Raw genomic sequence first — 18885 nt, forward strand, 5'->3', positions numbered from 1 at the left:
TAACCCAATAAAGCTACCATAATTTTATTGAAGCCGTGGATGGAATTTTTCGTTTCATGGACTTTCCGGGTTGCGGCCCGCAATACAGCCAGAACGTGCTTCACTTCCAGGAGGTCCACACACACCTGCGCTAATTGTGGCTGTCAAGGGTGAGCGGACATATTCTCCTTTTTATGCTACTACACTGTATTGCTTCTGTATCACTTCTAATGGTTCTGTGTCCTCACTGCCATGCTCTGACGTCACACTACGTCTGCGGAGGAGCGGGACTGGTTGGCGGGGGCCCGCCGATCGCGCCCCCGCCAACCAGCCAGCTGTTTTATTTTTTTTTTTGTCTAGCCGTGGCCGGGGCCTCACCACCCCCGGTCGAGAGGCATCAAGTGTACTCTTGATGGTGAGTGGTGAGTGAGAGCAGGCCTAGCCAGTTAGCTGTCAGCAACCGGGTTCATGTCAACTACATATCCCAGCCCCTGGACTCACTCCAATTTTTAGGTGGGCTCATTTCATTCCTCACTTACTTGTAATGGCTCTCTGTGTGATGAATGCCATGCAGTGTCTGGCCTAGTTTTGGGGAGCCTCACTTGCTTCCTCACTCACTTGTAATGGTGAGACAGTTGCCAGATCCTCAAGGATCAAAGTCAATTTCAAAATCAAAAAAGCGGTGGGGGGAGAGGTGGTTGAGTCACATTAAGCAGGGAATGCTACCCCAACTGCTACATTCAAATTGAAAATTGAAAGGGTGGTGGCACTGGTGGGGGTAGGCGTGGGAAGTCACATTACGCAGGGAATGTTACCCCAACTGCTACATTCAAATTGTAAATCAAAAGGGTGGTGGGGGTAGGAGTGGGGAGTCACGTGATGCAGGGAATGTTATCCCAACTGCTACAGGAGCGGGACTGATTGCCGGGGGCCCAATGATCGCGCCCCCGCCAACCAGCCAGCTGTTTTACTTAATTTTTTTCTGTCTACCCGTGGCCGGGGCCTCACCACCCCGGTCGAGAGGCATCAAGTGTTCCCTTGATGGTGAGTGGTGATTGACAGCTGGCCTAGCCAGTTAGCTGTCAGCACACTGGTTCATGTCCACTACATATCCCAGCCCCTGGACGCACTCCAATTTTTAGGTGGGCTCACTTGTTTCCTCACTCACTTGTAATGGTTCTCTGTGTGCTCAATGCCCTGCAGTGTCTGGCCTAATTTTGTGGGGGTTCAGTTGCTTCCTCGTTCACTTGTAATGGTTCTCTGTGTGCTCAATGGGAGGCTCACGTGCTTCCTCACTCACTTTTGAGGATTCTCTGTGTGCTCAATGCCATGCTAGGTCTGGTATAATTTTTGGAAGGCTAACTGGCTTCCGCTTCTACCTTGTTCGCTCTGTTCTCACCGCCATGCTGTGTCAGGCTGAATTTTTTGCTGGTTCATGATATGCTACCTCTGTTTTAATGGTTCCCCGTGTTCTCACTGCCATGCTGTGTCAGGCTGAGTTTTTGGGTGGTCCATATGCCTACCTCTGTTTAAACGAGGCTGTTGCACAGAATTAGGCATAATGGTGCCATTAGGCAGCCTCATTGGCATGCATACATGCTGCCACTGCTGTTTCCTGACCATTTCCGTTGTTTTTCAATCAATTTCTGAGGTTGATAGGTTTTCACACGACTTTCCCTCTACCGAACCTGAGTCCCCTCAAAAAATGCTTGAGTCTCCCATTGACTTCAATGGGGTTCGTTACTCAAAACGAGCACTCGAGTATCGGGAGATATTTGTTTCGAGTAACGAGCACCCGAGCATTTTAGTACTCGCTCGTCACTAGTCACTACTATTCTAAACACCATTCCTTGTTTTTCAATATAGTGGAAAGAAAGAAACCCCAATGCAGTTTAGGGCTATGTTCCCACTTCATAATACTATTGGAAGAAGGTGGCCATCTCGTTAAATAGACTGCTGCTAATAATGATCATGAACATTATTAGCGTCCATCTATGTTTCAAGACTGCCGCCTTCCCCTATATTATTACGCAGTAGGAACATAGCCTAACAGTGTTTCCTAATCAGAGTACAGTCAGGGGGTGTCTTGGCTGACAGCTATATATTAGCCCCTTCCATTCTCATAGGCACCCATAACACTCTGGGCATGTTCACAGTGGCATTTTTAATTATGTTGCACACAGATTTTCAAATGCATGTTAGAAGAATCCGTACTGTTTAGACCAGGGCTGTGGAGTCTGTTAGTTGCAACTCCGACTCCTGAATCAGGTCTGACTCCTGCTCCTTCATAAATGGCCAGTCATATACCAGGGGAGTTATTTATCACACTGGCTCAGCAGCTTCTCCCTAATGTCCTACATGGTCCTGGGGCGACTTCTGAGGGAATGAGGAAAGATATAGAGCAGCTTCTCCTGTGTGTGCAGTGGATGCAGCCAGTCTCCAGCCTCCATGTCCTGAACTACTCACAACTAGACTAGAAGGAGCAGGTGGTCTTTTAGTTTCTAACTAAATATTCACCATACACACAGAAACTCTGCTAACAATGCCAGATACCTGTAATATAGAGGTCAGCCATAGTGATTTAGAGGGGTCACATATAGTGATATAAAGGGGTGACACACAGTGATAAAGAGAGGGTTCACTGTGGGTGTGGGGGCACGCCATAGCGCGCGCACACACAACCTGCTGCAGCCTTAGCTTACACATACAGCCGGCTGCAGCCATAGCATACACACACAGCCTGCTGCAGCCATAGAGCACGCACACACACACACACACTGCTGTAACCATAGCATACACGCGCACACACACACAGCCTGCTGCAGCCATAGAACACTGAAGAAAAACACCACAGAGGATAGAGGTTACTGCTACACTACTTATGTCTTCTTATGTCATCCAGGAAGAGAACAGCACAGATTTTTTTTACCTTTTTAGCAGACTCTGTGCTGATTTCTATGCAGGATATGCTCAAGTTCTGTGAAGTATTGTAGCCAATGATCAATACTAGTTTCCTAGGAAAAATACCTGCCTTTCCCCAGTGGTTAAAATTTAACTTTTATTTAGTCCTTAAAATATTTACACACTACGAACACGCGTGAGGTACAATTATAAAATGTCTCTAACAAAAGAGGGTACAAGCTAATGTGATGTACCACGCTGTGGTTAATGTTGTAATCTGGTACAGTATCACAACAAACATCATTTGTTTGTACTTACATCGAGAAGTCTAAACATCCCTGCTCAATATCTGGCCACAAAGCAGTGTTCATGAAGCACTGCACATCGACTTGCCTATACAACGCCAGATAAGCACAAAACACTGGCGTTGTATTTGACCCCATATAGAGATAACTCCCCATATCCATCCCCCATATCCATTCTTTCTGTCAAATCCCAATCTAGTTTTCTTTTATGCTAGAGACAGATTAAAAGACCGTGCCACAAACTGACATGTTTCACCAGTGTATCCTGGCTTTTTCAAAGTGAGTGGCCAGGATACACTAATGAAACATGTCCGTTTGTGGCATGGTCTTTTAATCTGTCGCTAGCATAAAAGAAACCTAGATTGGGATTCTGATAGGCACTCTCCCGACAGAAAGAATGGATATGGGGAGTTAGAGAGCGTATATTAAATCGCTCAAACCCATAGTCAGGGAGTCTAGCTAAAATCATCCCACTAGCTATCTCTATATCGGGTCAAATACAACGCCAGTGTTTTGTGCTTATCTGGCGTTGTATAGGCAAGTCGATGTGCAGTGGTTCATGAACACTGCTTTGTTCCCCGATATTGAGCGGGGACGTTGAGACTTCCCTATGCAAGTAAAAACAAATGATGTTTGTTGTGATACTGTACCCGATTACAACATTAACCACAGCGTAGTACATCACATTAGCTTGTACCCTCTTTTGTTAAAGACATTTTATAATTGCACCTCACGCGTGTTCTTAGTGTGTAAATATTTTAAGGACTAAATAAAAGTAAAATTTTAACCACTGCGGAAAGGCAGGTACCGTATTTTTCGCTTTATAAGACGCACTTTTTTTCCTCCCAAAGTGGGAGGAAAAACCAAGTGCGTCCTATAAAGCGAAGACTGCTCCCAAGCAGTGCTGAGCACCGCAAGGAAGCCGTCCCGCCCGCCCCCTGTATTGCCGCTCACTATGCATATGCATAGTGAGCGGCCCTGAGTGATCCTCTCCGCCCGCCCAGCCCGCCCCTTCTATCGCCGATCAGCTAAGCCGATCAGAAGCCCGGGAAAGTGCAATGAGCAGCACTTTCCTGGGCTCCTGATCGGCTAAGCGGCGATGGAGGGGGCGGGCTGGGCGGGCGGAGGGGATCGCTGTCCTACTCACCTGTCCGCCAGCACCAGCAGCTCCTCTCCCGACACTCGGGTCTCCCGTCATCCTCCGGCACAGGCAGCGGGGTACAGAGACGCTGCCTGTGTCCCGGAAGTGTTCTGCAGCGGCTGCAGGACACTTCTGGCACAGGCAGTCTCTCTGTACCCCACTGCCTGTGCCGGAGGATGACGGGAGACCCGAGTGTCGGGAGAGGAGCTGCTGGTGTCGGCGGACAGGTGAGTAACCTGTTTGTTGTTTTTCTGATCGCAGGGGGCATTGGCTACTGTATGGCGGCATTGGCTACTATGGGGGCACTGTATGGGGGCATTGGCTACTATGGGGGCACTGTATGGGGACATTGGCTACTGTATGGGGGCATTTGCTACTATGGGGGCACTGGCTACAATGGGGGCACTGTATGGGGGCATTGGCTACTATGGGGGCACTGTATGGGGGCATTGGCTATTATGGGGGCACTGTATGGGGGCATTGGCTACTGTATGGGGGCATTGGCTACTATGGGGGGCACTGGCTACAATGGGGGCACTGTATGGGAGCATTGGCTACTATGTGGGGCATTGGCTACTATGTGGGGCATTGGCTACTATATAGGGGCATTGGCTACTATATGAGGGCATTGGCTACTATGGGGGGCACTATATGGGGGCATTGGCTACTATGTGGGCACTATATGGGGGCATTGGCTACTATGTGGGGCACTATATGGGGGCATTGGCTACTATGTGGGGCACTATATGGGGGCATTGGCTACTATGTGAGGCACTATATGGGGGGATTGGCACCAATCACACTGCTGCTATCTCCAAACTGTGACAATGAGCAAAATATTTTTTTTTCTATTTTCCCCCCCTAAAATCAGGGGTGCGTCTTATCAAAAGGCGCGTCCTATAAAGCGAAAAATACGGTATATATTTCCTAGGAAACTAGTATTGATCATAGAAAAGCTATACCTTGACCGAGGGTGTATGATTGACCGAGGATTGTAGCAAAGGCCTCATTGAGGCTCTTAGGACTCAGTAGCGGATTATAATAAGTGCGTTTCGGGCGGTAGCCCAGGGCTAATGGCCACCCAAAAAGACATATACTTTAGGGGTGTATTGTCTCCTGGCTACAGTTCTGCCATGATTTGCAAAAAAATTGCTGCTTTTTTTTACAGCAATTATGCACAAATCAGATCATCATGACATTATCTATTCTGTACTATTAACACCACGCTTGTACTGCAATAGTAACATTGGGATGGGGGGCCCAGGCTTGGTGAACAGTTGATAAAGTTAATCCGCCCCTGTTAGGACTTAAATATGCATACACCTGGTAGATGTGCCCTTACAATTGCCTGTATGCTTGTAAAAGACTATTGCCAAGTTGGGTGAATAATACTAGTTTACAGCTTTATCTGTGCGGTTCATCCCCTAGGTGCTTTGCACCTGTATGAATTTGTGGAATTTGGCAGTGGTGCTCTAAACTACAACTACTGTATATCACGACTGAACTCTTAAACTCTTACAGGATTCCCTTCATCATAATTCATTATGATGCAGTGAGCTCCCAAACAGCTCAAGCCCTCCAATACTGAACTAACATGGCAGTGTCAATTTCAGTGCTCACTGCATCCCATAAGAGTTTGAGGTCAGTCGTGATGTACATTCAGCTTATGGATTAAATACCATAGACTGAACACGGACTATGTGAATCTTGCCTTAAGATCTGCATCCTTCCAGCACCTCACTGGTAGGTCCCAGGAGGTAACACCAATTAGGTAAGTCCCTACTGTAAGTAATTATGGACTAAAAGGGCGCTTGACTCCTTTATCCAATAAGTTGGGTAGGGAGTCAAGCACCCTGCTGCATGCTTCACCTGGCTATAACTCACAATTGCAGTGGGTCTCAGGACTGAGACCTGCTGCAATCAGGGCTGTGGAGTCAGAGTCCTGGAGTCTGAGCTAGTTTTGGCTGGAGTCTGAGTTTGTGTCGGAAAAAACGTACCGACTCCAGCTTTAAAAAAATTAAAAAAAAAAATCTTAGAACAATTCAGTATTGAGTTTTGATATGAATTTTATAAGTTTTGCTCATCAATATATATTATGAGCAACATTCTAATAGGACACCGGCCCTATTAGATAAGGGTGGTCGGGGAAAAGTTGTTGGTCACTATTTGGCAGTTTGTTTCTGAGCTGGAAGAGTCCATTGTGTGTGTGTGTGGGGGGGGGGGGAGGAGGAGGGTTATCTGTGCTGTTCTTTTCCTGGATGCTGAATGACTGTATATGAGCAGCAGTGTAATATGGAGATATCCTGTGTAATATAGAGGAGGAGAAAATATTGAATACTGAAAATATTTAAACACTGGGGGTGCACATAGTGTTACTGCAAATCAAGAATTCAGATTAAAAATATTGGCTTCCAGAGCCACTCACTTGGGGTGGTCGTGCTACGACCCCGACACCACCGATCGCATAATCAATATATAGCCTATTGCAGCCAGTCCACGGGGCTGGGGAACCCCAGTGGAGAATCAGAAGAAGGTTCTGCAGGCACAGCCGTGCAAAAGATTAGGTACAGCCGTGCAAAAGATTACACGTTTCAAGGCACAGCCTCTCCATCAGATTACCAATCTGCTGAAGAGGCAATGCCTTGAAACGTGTAATTCTTGCAATAAAGTTCTGATTTTACATCCACCACTACTACTCCCATCATTCAAGGAGTAAAATCAATCGGATGCCGTTGCCACCACCAAAGTCCCGGACCTTTTGCACGAGGAGGAGACTACATAAGTAGTGTAGCAGTAACCTCTATCCTCTGTGGTGTTTTTCTATAGTGTTCTATGGCTGTGTGTGTGTGTGTGTGTGTGTGTGTGTGTGTGTATATGCTATGGCTGAAGCAGGCTGTGTGTGTGTGTGTGTGTGTGTGTGTGTGTGTATGTATGCTATGGCTGAAGCAGGCTGTGTGTGTGTGTGTGTGTGTGTGTATGCATGCTATGGCTGAAGCAGGCTGTGTGTGTGTGTGCGTGTGTGCGCGCGCGCGCTATGGCTGCAGCAGGCTGTGTGTGTGTGTTGTGTATGTACTATGGCTGCAGCTGTGTGTGTATGCTATGGCTGCAGCAGGCCGTGTGTGTTATGGCTGCAGCAGGCTGTGTATGTGTGTATATGCACTATGGCTGCAGCAGGCTGTGTATGTGTGTATATGCACTATGACTGCAGCAGGCTGTGCATGTGTGTGTATATGCGCTATGGCTGCAGCAGGCGGTGTGTGTATATGCGCTATGGCTGCAGCAGGCTGTGTGTGTGCTATGGCTGCAGCAGGCTGTGTGTGTATGCGTGCGCTATGGCTGCACCAGGCTGTGTGTGTGTGTGTGTGTGTGTGTGTTAGGGCATGCCCCCACATCCGCAGTGACCCCTCTGTCACTATGTCTGGTCTCTATATTACAGGTATTTGGCATTGTTAGCAGTGTATCTCTGTGTATAGTGAATATATAGTTAGAAACATAGAAGCTGCCAGCATAAGACCTCTTGCTCCACCTAGTCTAGTTGTGAGTAGTTCAGGACATGGAGGCTGGAGACTGGCTGCATTCACTGCACACACAGGAGAAGCTGCTTTATATCTTTCCTTATTCCCTCAGAAGTCGCCCCAGGATCATGTAGGACATTGGGGAGAAGCTGCTGAGACAGTGTGATAAGTAACTCCCCTGGTATATGACTGGCCATTTATGAAGGAGCAGGATTGGGTCCTGATAAAATTCAGGAGTTGGAGTCGGAGCTGTGGCTTACCGACTCCACAGCCCTGGCTCCAATACTAACTTTGAACATTTTTGGTGGGTTTGACTGACTTTAGTTAGAAGTCTATGTGGGCCTTTACTCTTGCCTTAAAGGGGTTGTCCAGGCATACTCTCCTGTGTGATCTAACATTGGCACTGAAGTGACGCAACAGCATGCTGGCTATTTGGGTTGGGCATTAGATACGTTTGTCAGCAGAGTGTATGGGTCCTTAAAGCACAGTTTGTGGCTCTTATATTCTCTTTACCTAATGCTGACAGGAATGGTTACAATTTGTTGCAGAGAGACTTTTCTGATTACTACACATGGAACATGCATGGAAGTCCCCTGCAGTCCTGGAGGTTCTCTAAACATTTCTGCTGCTAAAGAGTGACTCGGCACCAGTTGATAGAGGCAAATCTCCAGATATAGGACATCGTATAGTAATTGAAGGAGATTTACAATGGCCAGCTGCAGGTCTTTATACCATAGGAAAATTTTGAAGATAATGCTTTAGAATGCTCTTACTTTTTTCATTTAATAGTTTTCATTATCTGCATGGACAGGCTGTTCCCCAGAAGAGTCCTGCTACTATTGTAGCAAATCATTCTGTCAAATATTTTAAGACCATTGTAGCAACTCAGGTAGCTACTGGTACAGCTTTTCTGTCTTATTGAATAAGGGGTACAGAATACAAAATCAGGGAGGGGGGTATCAGCTAGACAAAACAAATTCCAGCACATTAGAAAACTGAGTAAATGATTGGATGCAATATAGGGATTTGTTCTCACGCTGTACAAACGTGAATGGACGTTGTTTAACCCTACCTGCATCTGGAATTATTGATTACGACCATCGATTCCGGCCATAGGTAGCGTTAAACAGCGGCTGTTTGTACGGCGTGGGAACATAGCCTAATAGTAAATGAAAAATGTGGATGGTCGCCACAAAAGTGTGATAAATGTGTCTTTTGCTTAGCCTGCTGTAAAATGTCTGTTTTTAAACTTGACTTTGACTTTTGACTTTGACAGCTGAAAACCAGGCATTGACTTTGTGAATGTGTTTAGCTAGACAAAAAAATCCTTTGTTGAGTAACCTGGAAGATTATTTATATAAAGGGCACTGGATACAATCCAACAGGAAATGTGGAATAAGTCTCCAGAGGAGCATTAGCTACTTCTCACTTAAACAAAAATAACAAAAAAAAAATCAAAGAAAAGTTTATCTAAAATCCTAGGATATATGACATGATCCTTTATAAGTAGTAGTGTGTGACACTGCACCTTCACAGCTGTATAAATTGATGGTTTTTGAGGAGGGCCCACACCCTTCTTTCTCTTTTTGTATGTTTTATAGTAATGTTTAATGTTTAATGTGCATGGAAAATATCTACAGGTTTGTTTGAAAAGCTGGGAAGCAAGTATCACAAAAAGAATAGAGATTGTAATAAAGTCAAAGGGTGTGCACCAAAAATACTTAGTGTACCTGTTATAACTAGAGATGAGCGAACTTACAGTATAAACAAAGCAGATCGCTTCGTTAGCTCGGCAATCTGCTTATCAGCCTGCTGCCTTTGAAGTCTGTGCCACTTTGCCTGGATAAGCTGGATCCAGTCCTGAAAGAAGTTTCCCAGGACTGAATCCAGCTTTTCTAAGCACCCGACGTGTAGCAGCACAGAGCGGCATGGATTTTAAAGGCAGCAGGCTGGTAAGCAGATTGTAGCACTAATGAGGGGACAATCATTGTTTTACACTGTAAATTCCCTCAACTCTAGTTATAACTTTCAAAATCTAAATTAACAGTAGATGTGGTATAAAGCATGTTTGCAGTTTGCCTTTTTTTTTTTTTTTTTTTTTTTTATACTCATCATGGAAAACACAGCACTTTCTGTGTTTAGACTCTTTGAAAAAAACAGGAAGTCCCGTGCTTCCCAGGTCATCTTAACGCTCACAGAGAAGGCAGTCATGTGATGGGCACTTTGCGCCATGACACAAAAATAATGAATGTATATTGCAAACTTGATTTATTTCTTATATACTGTTGATTTAGATTTTGTAAGTTACACTTAGGCTGCATTCACACAAACCGTAAAATTGTCCATGGTCGCGGATCCGCGACCATGGACAAATTTAGGAGCCGTTGAAGTGAATGTAGCTATTCACATGATCCGTGCCGCGACCCGCACCGTGATAAACTGATCATGTGAATGCAGCCTAAGGGCCTTATTCCACGGGACCATTTTCGTTAACATAATCGTTAACGATAAAGGATCTCGAACGACCGCTATTGCGAATGACCTGAAATCGTTCACTCATTTACTTTATGATCATTCTTGCGGTCGTCTTGTCATCGCTACTGCATTCGTTGCTAATGCGAACGACCTCTTATTCCATGCAAACGAGCAACAATAAAAATAGGCCCAGGTCTTAATGAGCGATTAACGATTTCTCGTTCGTCGTTTAATCGTTAACTGCTATTCAACCGAACGGTTATCGCTTCAATCCGAATGATTTATTAATTATCCGAACGATAATCGTCCCATGGAATAGGGCCCTTACACTTTAAGCCCGGCTTCACACAGTAAGACAGTGGCCGTCCTGTGACAGAACGGCCGCTGTCAATGAAGTTCACACTGGCCAGGATCCCATAGGATACAATGTTTTTACTTTCAATAAATAGCGCCCGGTGTTGCAATGGCCGTTATTTACTGAAAATTTTCGAAAGTTTTTTTATTATTATTATTTAGAAATTAACATAAAGGTAATCTAGTAGTCTTGTTTTTTTTAGTTTGAATGTCTCTAATAAGCCTATTGATGATATATTTTTTTTTAATTTCTTTGCAGTACATCCATTCAGCTGGTATAATACACAGGGTAAGTAAACATCTGAACTTGCTCACTAGATGCTCATTAGCTGGCATGTTTGATTTTGGAAGAGCTGCTTCCTATTTTGTATTTACTTCAATGCTTTAGGTCTTACAAGCCCATATACTGCCTTCCATTGCTATCCCCAGTAGGGGGATTCTTTGCCTCTGTCTTTTGTTTGACAGTAATAATACATTAGTGGTTGGTTGTGAAACATACCAGAAATAAATAGAACTTAATTCCCTATTGCAAACCAAGTTTCTGCTAGCACTTTCTGTTCTTAAGTGTTGACAAGGCTCCATGCTGGAAGCTCTGTAATTGTATGTTTTCTGTCATCTTAGTATATGTGACTGTTTATCCTGACACCATGTTTTACATACAGGTTTTTAAAATGACATTTATTGTATTAATGATTACTATATAGCCAAGAAAAGTGGGAAAAAAAAAATTAAAATTTAAAATCTTAGCAATATAGCTTCATTTACACATTCTCCATTTTTCTACTGCATACTACATTTATACTTGGAAAACTGTCAGACAGTTCCTGTTGATTTGCACTATATTAGTTACTGCATTTAGTACTTTTTGAGTGCATTATGGTTCTGGTTGGCTGAATAACAGCGGAGTGGATCTGCACTTTAACATTACTTCACGTGACAATTCCGTTACAGCTTTATTCTGCTCTAGAGACAGTTATTTTTGTGCTTAAAATAGCATTCCATCCATATTCTTCTAGAGAGAAAACTGCACATTAACGATTGAACTTCCAGTATTCTATCATGCTATCATGTATCTCACTCGTACGTGAAGCTAGCTGTTCTATTTAGAGCAGGGGTGGGGAACCTCCGGCCTACAGGCCGCATCCGACCCCTAAGACCTCCCGATGCGGCCCGTGGCTCTCCTGTGATGTGCGCCGCTCTGGTGGGGCAGGAGCCGGCATACACAGCATCCTCCTGTCTCTTGTGACAGCTGCCAGACACAGGAGGATGCTGTCTGTGCCGTCCCCTTCCCCACCAGAGCGGCGCACTTCTTTCTTCTCCTGCGGGTCACGCCCAATGATCATTTTATCGCGTGACGCCTGCAGGAGAGGACAGGCACAGGCTAGAGGGGAGAGAAGAGGGCCTGGGAAGCGTGGGAGCGGAGGAAAGGAAGGTGAGTGGGATGTTTATTTTTGGGGGGGACAGGAACTGGGCGTTAACTAGGCTGCCAGGGACATGACTGGGGGGGGTTAACTAGGCTACTAGGGACATCACTGGGGGGTTAACTAGGCTACCAGGGACATGACTGGGGGGGGTTAACTAGGCTACTAGGGACATCACTGGGGGGTTAACTAGGCTGCCAGGGACATGACTGGGGGGGGTTAACTAGGCTACTAGGGACATCACTGGGGGGTTAACTAGGCTACCAGGGACATGACTGGGGGGGGTTAACTAGGCTACTAGGGACATCACTGGGGGGTTAACTAGGCTACCAGGGACATGACGGGGGGGGGGGGGGTTAATTAGGCAACCAGGGACATGACTGGGGGGAGGGTTAATTAGGCTACCGGGGACATGACTGGGGGGGGGGGTTGTAATTAGGCTACTGGGGACATGACTGGGGGGGGGGGTTAATTAGTCTACCGGGGACATGACTGGGGGGTGTTAATTAGGCTACCAGGGACATGACTGGGGCGGGGGGAGTAACTAGGCTACCAGGGACATGACTGGGGGGTTAACTAGGCCTACCAGGCATCACTGGGTGTTAACTAGACTACCAGGGACATCAGTATCGGGTTAACTACAGCTACCAGGGGCATAACTGGAGGTTAACTGTGGCTACAGGGCATCACTAAGGATTCACATCAGGTACAAGGGGCATCACAGAGGGTTAACTACAATAACAGGGGCACTAGGGGAACAATACTATCCCTTGCCACGGGTGCTGCAAACCTGCGCTAACTGCCGCGCACAGTATGCGGCCCTCGGTTGATTATATTAATGCCAGACTGGCCCTCGACATGGAAAAGGTTCCCCACCCCTGGTTTAGAGCATTGTTTACAGGGAAACAGTCACCAGCATGGGGGTTATAAAAACATAAGCAGTGCGCAATAGAGGTTTCCTACCTTCTTAGTTACAGTTAGTGAGAAGCATAAATGCAGGTAAAGTTTTAATCAAATGCACAGTGTAGGCAAATCAATTCTACACAGGCACTGAAGCGGAGAACATGGCTAGTTATGGCTCTCTGCCTGTGATCTCGTTCTCTGGGGGTGATTGACGGACAAAGAGGCTTTTATGTCTAGTGTACCAGAAATTTTTTTTTTTTGCCCTGCATCTATCACTTCCTGAAACTAATGGTGCTTCCTTACCGAACCTATTAGACTGCTCAATAATCCTGCTGCCAGGCCATGAACATCGCTAATGGCCCTTAGCTTTAATCAGCCACCGGCCGTGGATCCCTTATTACATGGAGTGATGTGCAGCCAAAGGAAAATTATCCTTAAATTTTTTTTACCTCTTCACATCCACAATACGTATATATACATTCCTATTGCACATGCCCTGTGCTGTAGGAACGTATATACACATTCCTGCAGTGAAGGGGATTTAACCCCTTAGCGACCCATGATGTATCTGATATGTCATGGTGCCGCGCGGGGTGTTCAGAGAGGGGTCCCGCTGGACCCCGCTCTGAACGGTGCTGATCCCGGCTGACGTGCAGCTGGGCAGTGCCTCTATTAGCCGGCGCGGGTCCCGTTGCCGCTCCGGCTAATTAAGCCTCTAAGTGCAGCTGTCAAACTTCCCCTCCCAGCTGTCTAGTGGGACGGATCTCGGGGCGGGGGGGGGGGGTGGGGGGAGATCCGTTCTTCTGCCCGTGGCGGGCATTCCGACGCTGATCCCGGCTCGGCAATAAATTGCTATGGCCTGCAGCAGGCCATACCAACTTATTTCCGATTTGATGGATCTTTGCTCTGTATATACACAGCATTGATCTCTATGAGAGATCATTGCTGTTTATATACAAGTCCCCCAGGGGGACTTCTAGTTAAAGTAAAAATAAAAGTAAAAATGTTTTTTATTTATAAAAAATCCCCTCCCCTATTAAAGTCCAAATCACCCCCCTTTTCCCATTTTATAAATATAAATAAATAAACAAACATGTTTGGTATCGCCGCGCGCGTAATCGCCCGAACTATTAATTAATCACATTACTGATCTCGCAAGGTAAATGGCGCAAGCGCAAAAAAATTCCAAAGTGCTAAATTGCGCATTTTTGGTCGCATCAAATCCAGAATTTTTTTTATAAAAAGTGATCAAAAAGTCGTATATGCGCAATCAAGGTACCGATAGAAAGAACACATCATGGCGCAAAAAATGACACCTTACACAACCCCATAGACCAAAGGATATAAGCGTTATGTATGGGAATGGAGCGATTTTAAGGAACATATATTTGTTAACAATGGTTTAAATTTTTTACAAGCCATCAGATAGTATAAAAGTTATACATGTTACATATCGTTGTAATCGGAACGACTTGAGGAACATGCATAACCAGTTAGTTTTACCATAGGGCGAACAGCGTAAATGCAAAACTCCCCGAAATCAAAACAAATTCCTTTTTTTTTTTTTTTCAATTTGACAGCGCAAATGATTTTTTTTCCGGTTTCGCAGCATATGTTATGGAAAAATAATGCCTGTCATTGCAAAGTACAATTGGTTTAGCAAAAAATATGCGCTCATATACGTCTCTAGGGGAAAAAAATGCAAGCGCTATGGACTTTTAAACGTAAAGTGGAAAAAGCAAAAGTGCAAAAAACGAAAATTGGCTTTGACCTTAAGGGGTTAAATACTAGAGATTGTGTCACAAAAAATAACTCCTCAACCAGCCCCTTTTGGTGGAAAAGTAAAAGTGTTATGGCTCTTAGAAGACTAAGAGGAACCTTGCTTTACTTTGACCTGGACATCTCTGCATCAGTGACCTTTGGCATGAAGGGGTTAAAGACAGCAATCAGCTGTTTGCATGCTGGTTGGCTGATTGCTGGCTCTGCCTGATTTGGTGGATATTCTTAAAGGAGAACGCTAGCTAAAACAAATTATCCCCTGCAGGCAAGGGGGGGCAGGAACATAATAAAGAATGCATACTTACCTGTCCCTGTGCCCTTGCAGCACTACGTCAAAGGCTCCCTGACAGCCGCCGGGCTCCATTTTCTTCTGGGAATGGACCACTCAGCCAGTCAGTTACTGCAGCAGTTCCGCCACAGTCACTGACTGGTTGAGCAAGCTGGGTCGTGACCTTGCAGGAGCAGAAGATCCAGGTGGCCGGCAGTGGTCTGAGAGCGGTGTGGGGGGCACGGGGATAGGCAACCATACATTTTTTATGTTCCCACACTCCCCTGCCTGCAGCGGATTGTTTTGTTTTGGCTGCACTTCTACTTTAGTATATGGTAGGAAACATTGTTAAAATATCTTTTGTGCATTGCTATTGCCATTCTGGTAACTGGTTCCATTTTAAAGTGAACAATATTTTAAACAAAAAAAAAAGAAAAATGTCAATGAAATGTAGATAGTTATCATGTTTGTATACATTGGGGAGTTAGTATTTATTTCCAAACTTCTGTTTTCTTTCATCCTCTGACTAAAAGCAGAACTTCACTGAAGGTAGATTTCCTTCATAAATTCAAGGTCTTGGGCCCTGTTGTAAGGTCTGTAACAGTGTACCCTTCCTCAACCACCATGTGCCCTTGTGATTTCTTATGTGGCAGAGAAACCTTAGGGTTTGGATATGAGAAAATTCTTTCTTCATGACAAGTAGCTCAGTTTGTACAAGTATCGCCATTTGCCATGGTTCGCTTTGATCTTTCATGGATTGTTATCCACCCCTTGTATTTTCAAAATTTATATCCATAGAATTTAATGTTTACAGGATATGTTGTAATATGCTTCTCCTCTCTTCTACTCAGGATTTAAAGCCTGGCAATCTAGCTGTCAATGAAGACTGTGAGCTGAAGGTATGTGCTGAAAGTCAGTTACCACATTTCTTGCGGTTTATATTCACAACTGCCCATATTTACTTGTTCTCATGATGTATCCATAATAGTGCACATGATGTATCCATAATAGTGCAAAGTGCTTGCTTTGTGCACTGAGGCTCAGTCATTCGTGTCTAAAGGTGCTGATGCATTAAAGGGGTATTCCCCCCAAGAGCTAAAAAATTAAAATGCTCCCAAACCTAGCTGATCTTGCTCACCAAGTCCCCCTGAGTATTTTGAGCCATCTCCCGTCTTTCTAGCTGCTTCCGTTCCATAGTTACAAGTTTTTTAAAAAGCCAATCTATATCCAACATGGCGCTGGCCAGAAAACTACATTTCCCATCATGCAATGCTTATGCCTGATTGGTTCATGATGTAGCAGAGCTGATATCCACAAGATATAGTAGAGTTGAGTTGGGACAGCGGAGTGGCGGGGGGCGCACTGTGCACTTGCCGGGGGGAGGGGGGTGGTGGGTGAGTGACGGGAACAGTGCTCTGGGGCTGGGGGAGGGCACATGGTGTTGGTGACGGGGTGGCTGCTGTGAGAGAGGCAGACAGTGACAGCTGCACTGGTCGCTGTCTCCCTCTCTAACAGCCATCCCCGTCAATGTGCTGCAGCTGCCACGGGTGAGAGTGTGGCAGCTGGTATGACTAAGGCATGGTCGGGTGTCGCTGGTGACAGCGGGCTCGGCGCCGCAAAAGAGTTTGGGCGAGGGGGGGGGGGGCATGTTTGAGTGCCGCGAGTGAGCGCTGGGGGGGGGGGGATGTTATGGGTAGTTCACAGTCAGTGGGGAACAGTGCTCTGGGGCTGCGGGTGACAGCTGCAATGATCACTGTCTCCCTCTCTAACAGCCATCCCAGTCAGTGTCCTCCCTCACTTTAGTGGACTGGGTTAGAAGCGCTAACCCGGCCCATTGAAGAGATGCAGGATACGTGATGCCGTCTCGGAGGGTGCGGGCCAGGAGCAGGGAGCGTGTCGGGTTGGACTGAGAGCTGATGATTCTATGCATTCGGTGGGGGTAAATGCATCCAGATAACAGCAAAACTGTGCAGAACCCATAATAACTTTATATTGGGAAGATGGAAAGCTAGGGGTGAGCAATGTATTAATGCAAAAATAATTTTGGGGGGGAATACCCCTTTAAGATTTCCCTTTACTGGAGCTAAGGGGCCTTTTCAGCCCTAAAAACACTTCCAAAGCATTATCTCTCCTCTGCCACCAAACTTTATAGTTGTTACAGTGCACTCAGAGAACGTCCTCCAGGCATCGCCCAGATGCTTCCATCTGACTGGTGCAAAGATAATTAATCAGTCACGTCACAGAATATATTTCCACTTCTTCAGTGTCCGGTTGTTTGTGGCATTCTTTACACCACTCCATTCGACGCTTGACATTGTGCTTGCTGACATAAGGCCTGCATGCAGCTGCTAAGCCATGCAATCACATGCCATGAATTTTCCAGCACTTTTTAGGTTTTATTGCCAGATGATGTTTGAAGCTGCAGCTAACAGAGGGTTGGTGACGTTTATGCACGATGCACCTAAGCACCCCACTCTGGTCTCTACTTCACGGCTGTGGTTGTTGCTGTGGTCCCTTAACACTTTCACTTTTCATTAATCCCAATCACAGTTACTCACGAAACATGAAATAGAGAAGTGATTTCATGAACTGACGTTTTGCAACAGTGGCATCCTATTACAGTATCCTGCTGAAGTTCATTGAGCTCTTTAGAACAATCTATTTTACAAATGTTTGTAAAGGCAGATTTCATTGGTATATAACTAAATGAATCAACTGAATACAACTAAATGAATCAACTGAATACAAGTCATGTTCCAATAATTTTTTTGTGTGTATACATGTGTGAAATGTTTTTTTTTTTTTTTTTAATGTGGATTCATTACTGAGAGATATAGAGAGATAGATAATATATATATATTAATGTGTGTCACCAGTGCAACAAAGTGGCAGGAGAAGCAAATCGTATGCTGGGCTGTAAAGCTAGAGGTATAACTAGTAGGAAGAGGGAATATATGATCCCGCTGTATAGAGCTGTAGTGAGACCACATTTGGAATACATTGTCCATTTCTAGGGATCTCACCTACAAAAGGACATTGATAAAATAGAACGGGTCCAAAGATGAGCTACAAATTTGGTGGAGGGTGTGAGGCATAAAACATTATGAGGAAAAATAAGGAAAAAAAAATATTTTGCGCCAGGGGAACATAAAGAAATTATATTTGCCTGTCCCGGCACCAGCGCAGGGTCCTACTCCTGGACCACAGCCTGCTGTCTTCTAAGTTCCCTTCTGGCTACAGCACGACGCAGCTGATGGATGCCCCCTGCTCAGCCAGTAAGGGACTGGGGCGGGATACCGCTGCAATCACTGATTGGCTGAGTGGGCTAAATTCCACCCGCTTGTGGCGTTTCAACTGTCATGATGTACCTGGGAAAAAAATTACATCTGGCAGGGTATTGGAAGCTGGTCATGTGGCACAACGCGGGCACAGAGGCAAGTAAGCTTAGTGTCTTCCCCCCCCCCCCCCCCCCCCCCCCCAACCTTCTGCCCATAAGGATTTAAATCTGTATATTCTGGAGGAAAGAAGGGAAAGGTGGGGGGCATGATTAAAAACTTTAAATATGCTAAAGGACTAAATAAGGTTCTGGAGGGAGTTTTTTAAATAAAATTTTGAACTGTACTGTGATGTACCATCACAACAGTAATATAGACATATGCATACCATCCTGTTGGCGCTGTTCTCTAGAATCTGATGCTGTGGAGCATTTTTAAATCAGTTGTTCAGTTGCTGTTAAATCCGCAGAAATGTAAATATGCTAATTAGCAGTGCTGAAGCACAGGAGGCCGGCCCAGCGTCTGTGATTCAAGCTCCTCTCCTCCCCCCTCCGTGATGGCCTCTGCTC

General features: G+C 45.4%; 1 protein-coding gene across 1 annotated transcript in view; it reads left to right on the plus strand.

Moving 5' to 3' along the window:
* Positions 1-18885, plus strand: part of MAPK12 (mitogen-activated protein kinase 12) — a 97358-nt gene that overhangs the window by 59921 nt on the left and 18552 nt on the right. Inside the window, exons 5-6 of the mRNA XM_069976803.1 lie at positions 10930-10959; positions 15893-15940. Coding sequence (XP_069832904.1) covers positions 10930-10959; positions 15893-15940 — 78 coding nt within the window. The remainder of the gene's footprint in view (positions 1-10929; positions 10960-15892; positions 15941-18885) is intronic.

This window comes from Dendropsophus ebraccatus, chromosome 1 (assembly GCF_027789765.1).
Source record: "Dendropsophus ebraccatus isolate aDenEbr1 chromosome 1, aDenEbr1.pat, whole genome shotgun sequence".
In the NCBI taxonomy this organism is placed as follows: Eukaryota; Metazoa; Chordata; class Amphibia; order Anura; family Hylidae; genus Dendropsophus; species Dendropsophus ebraccatus.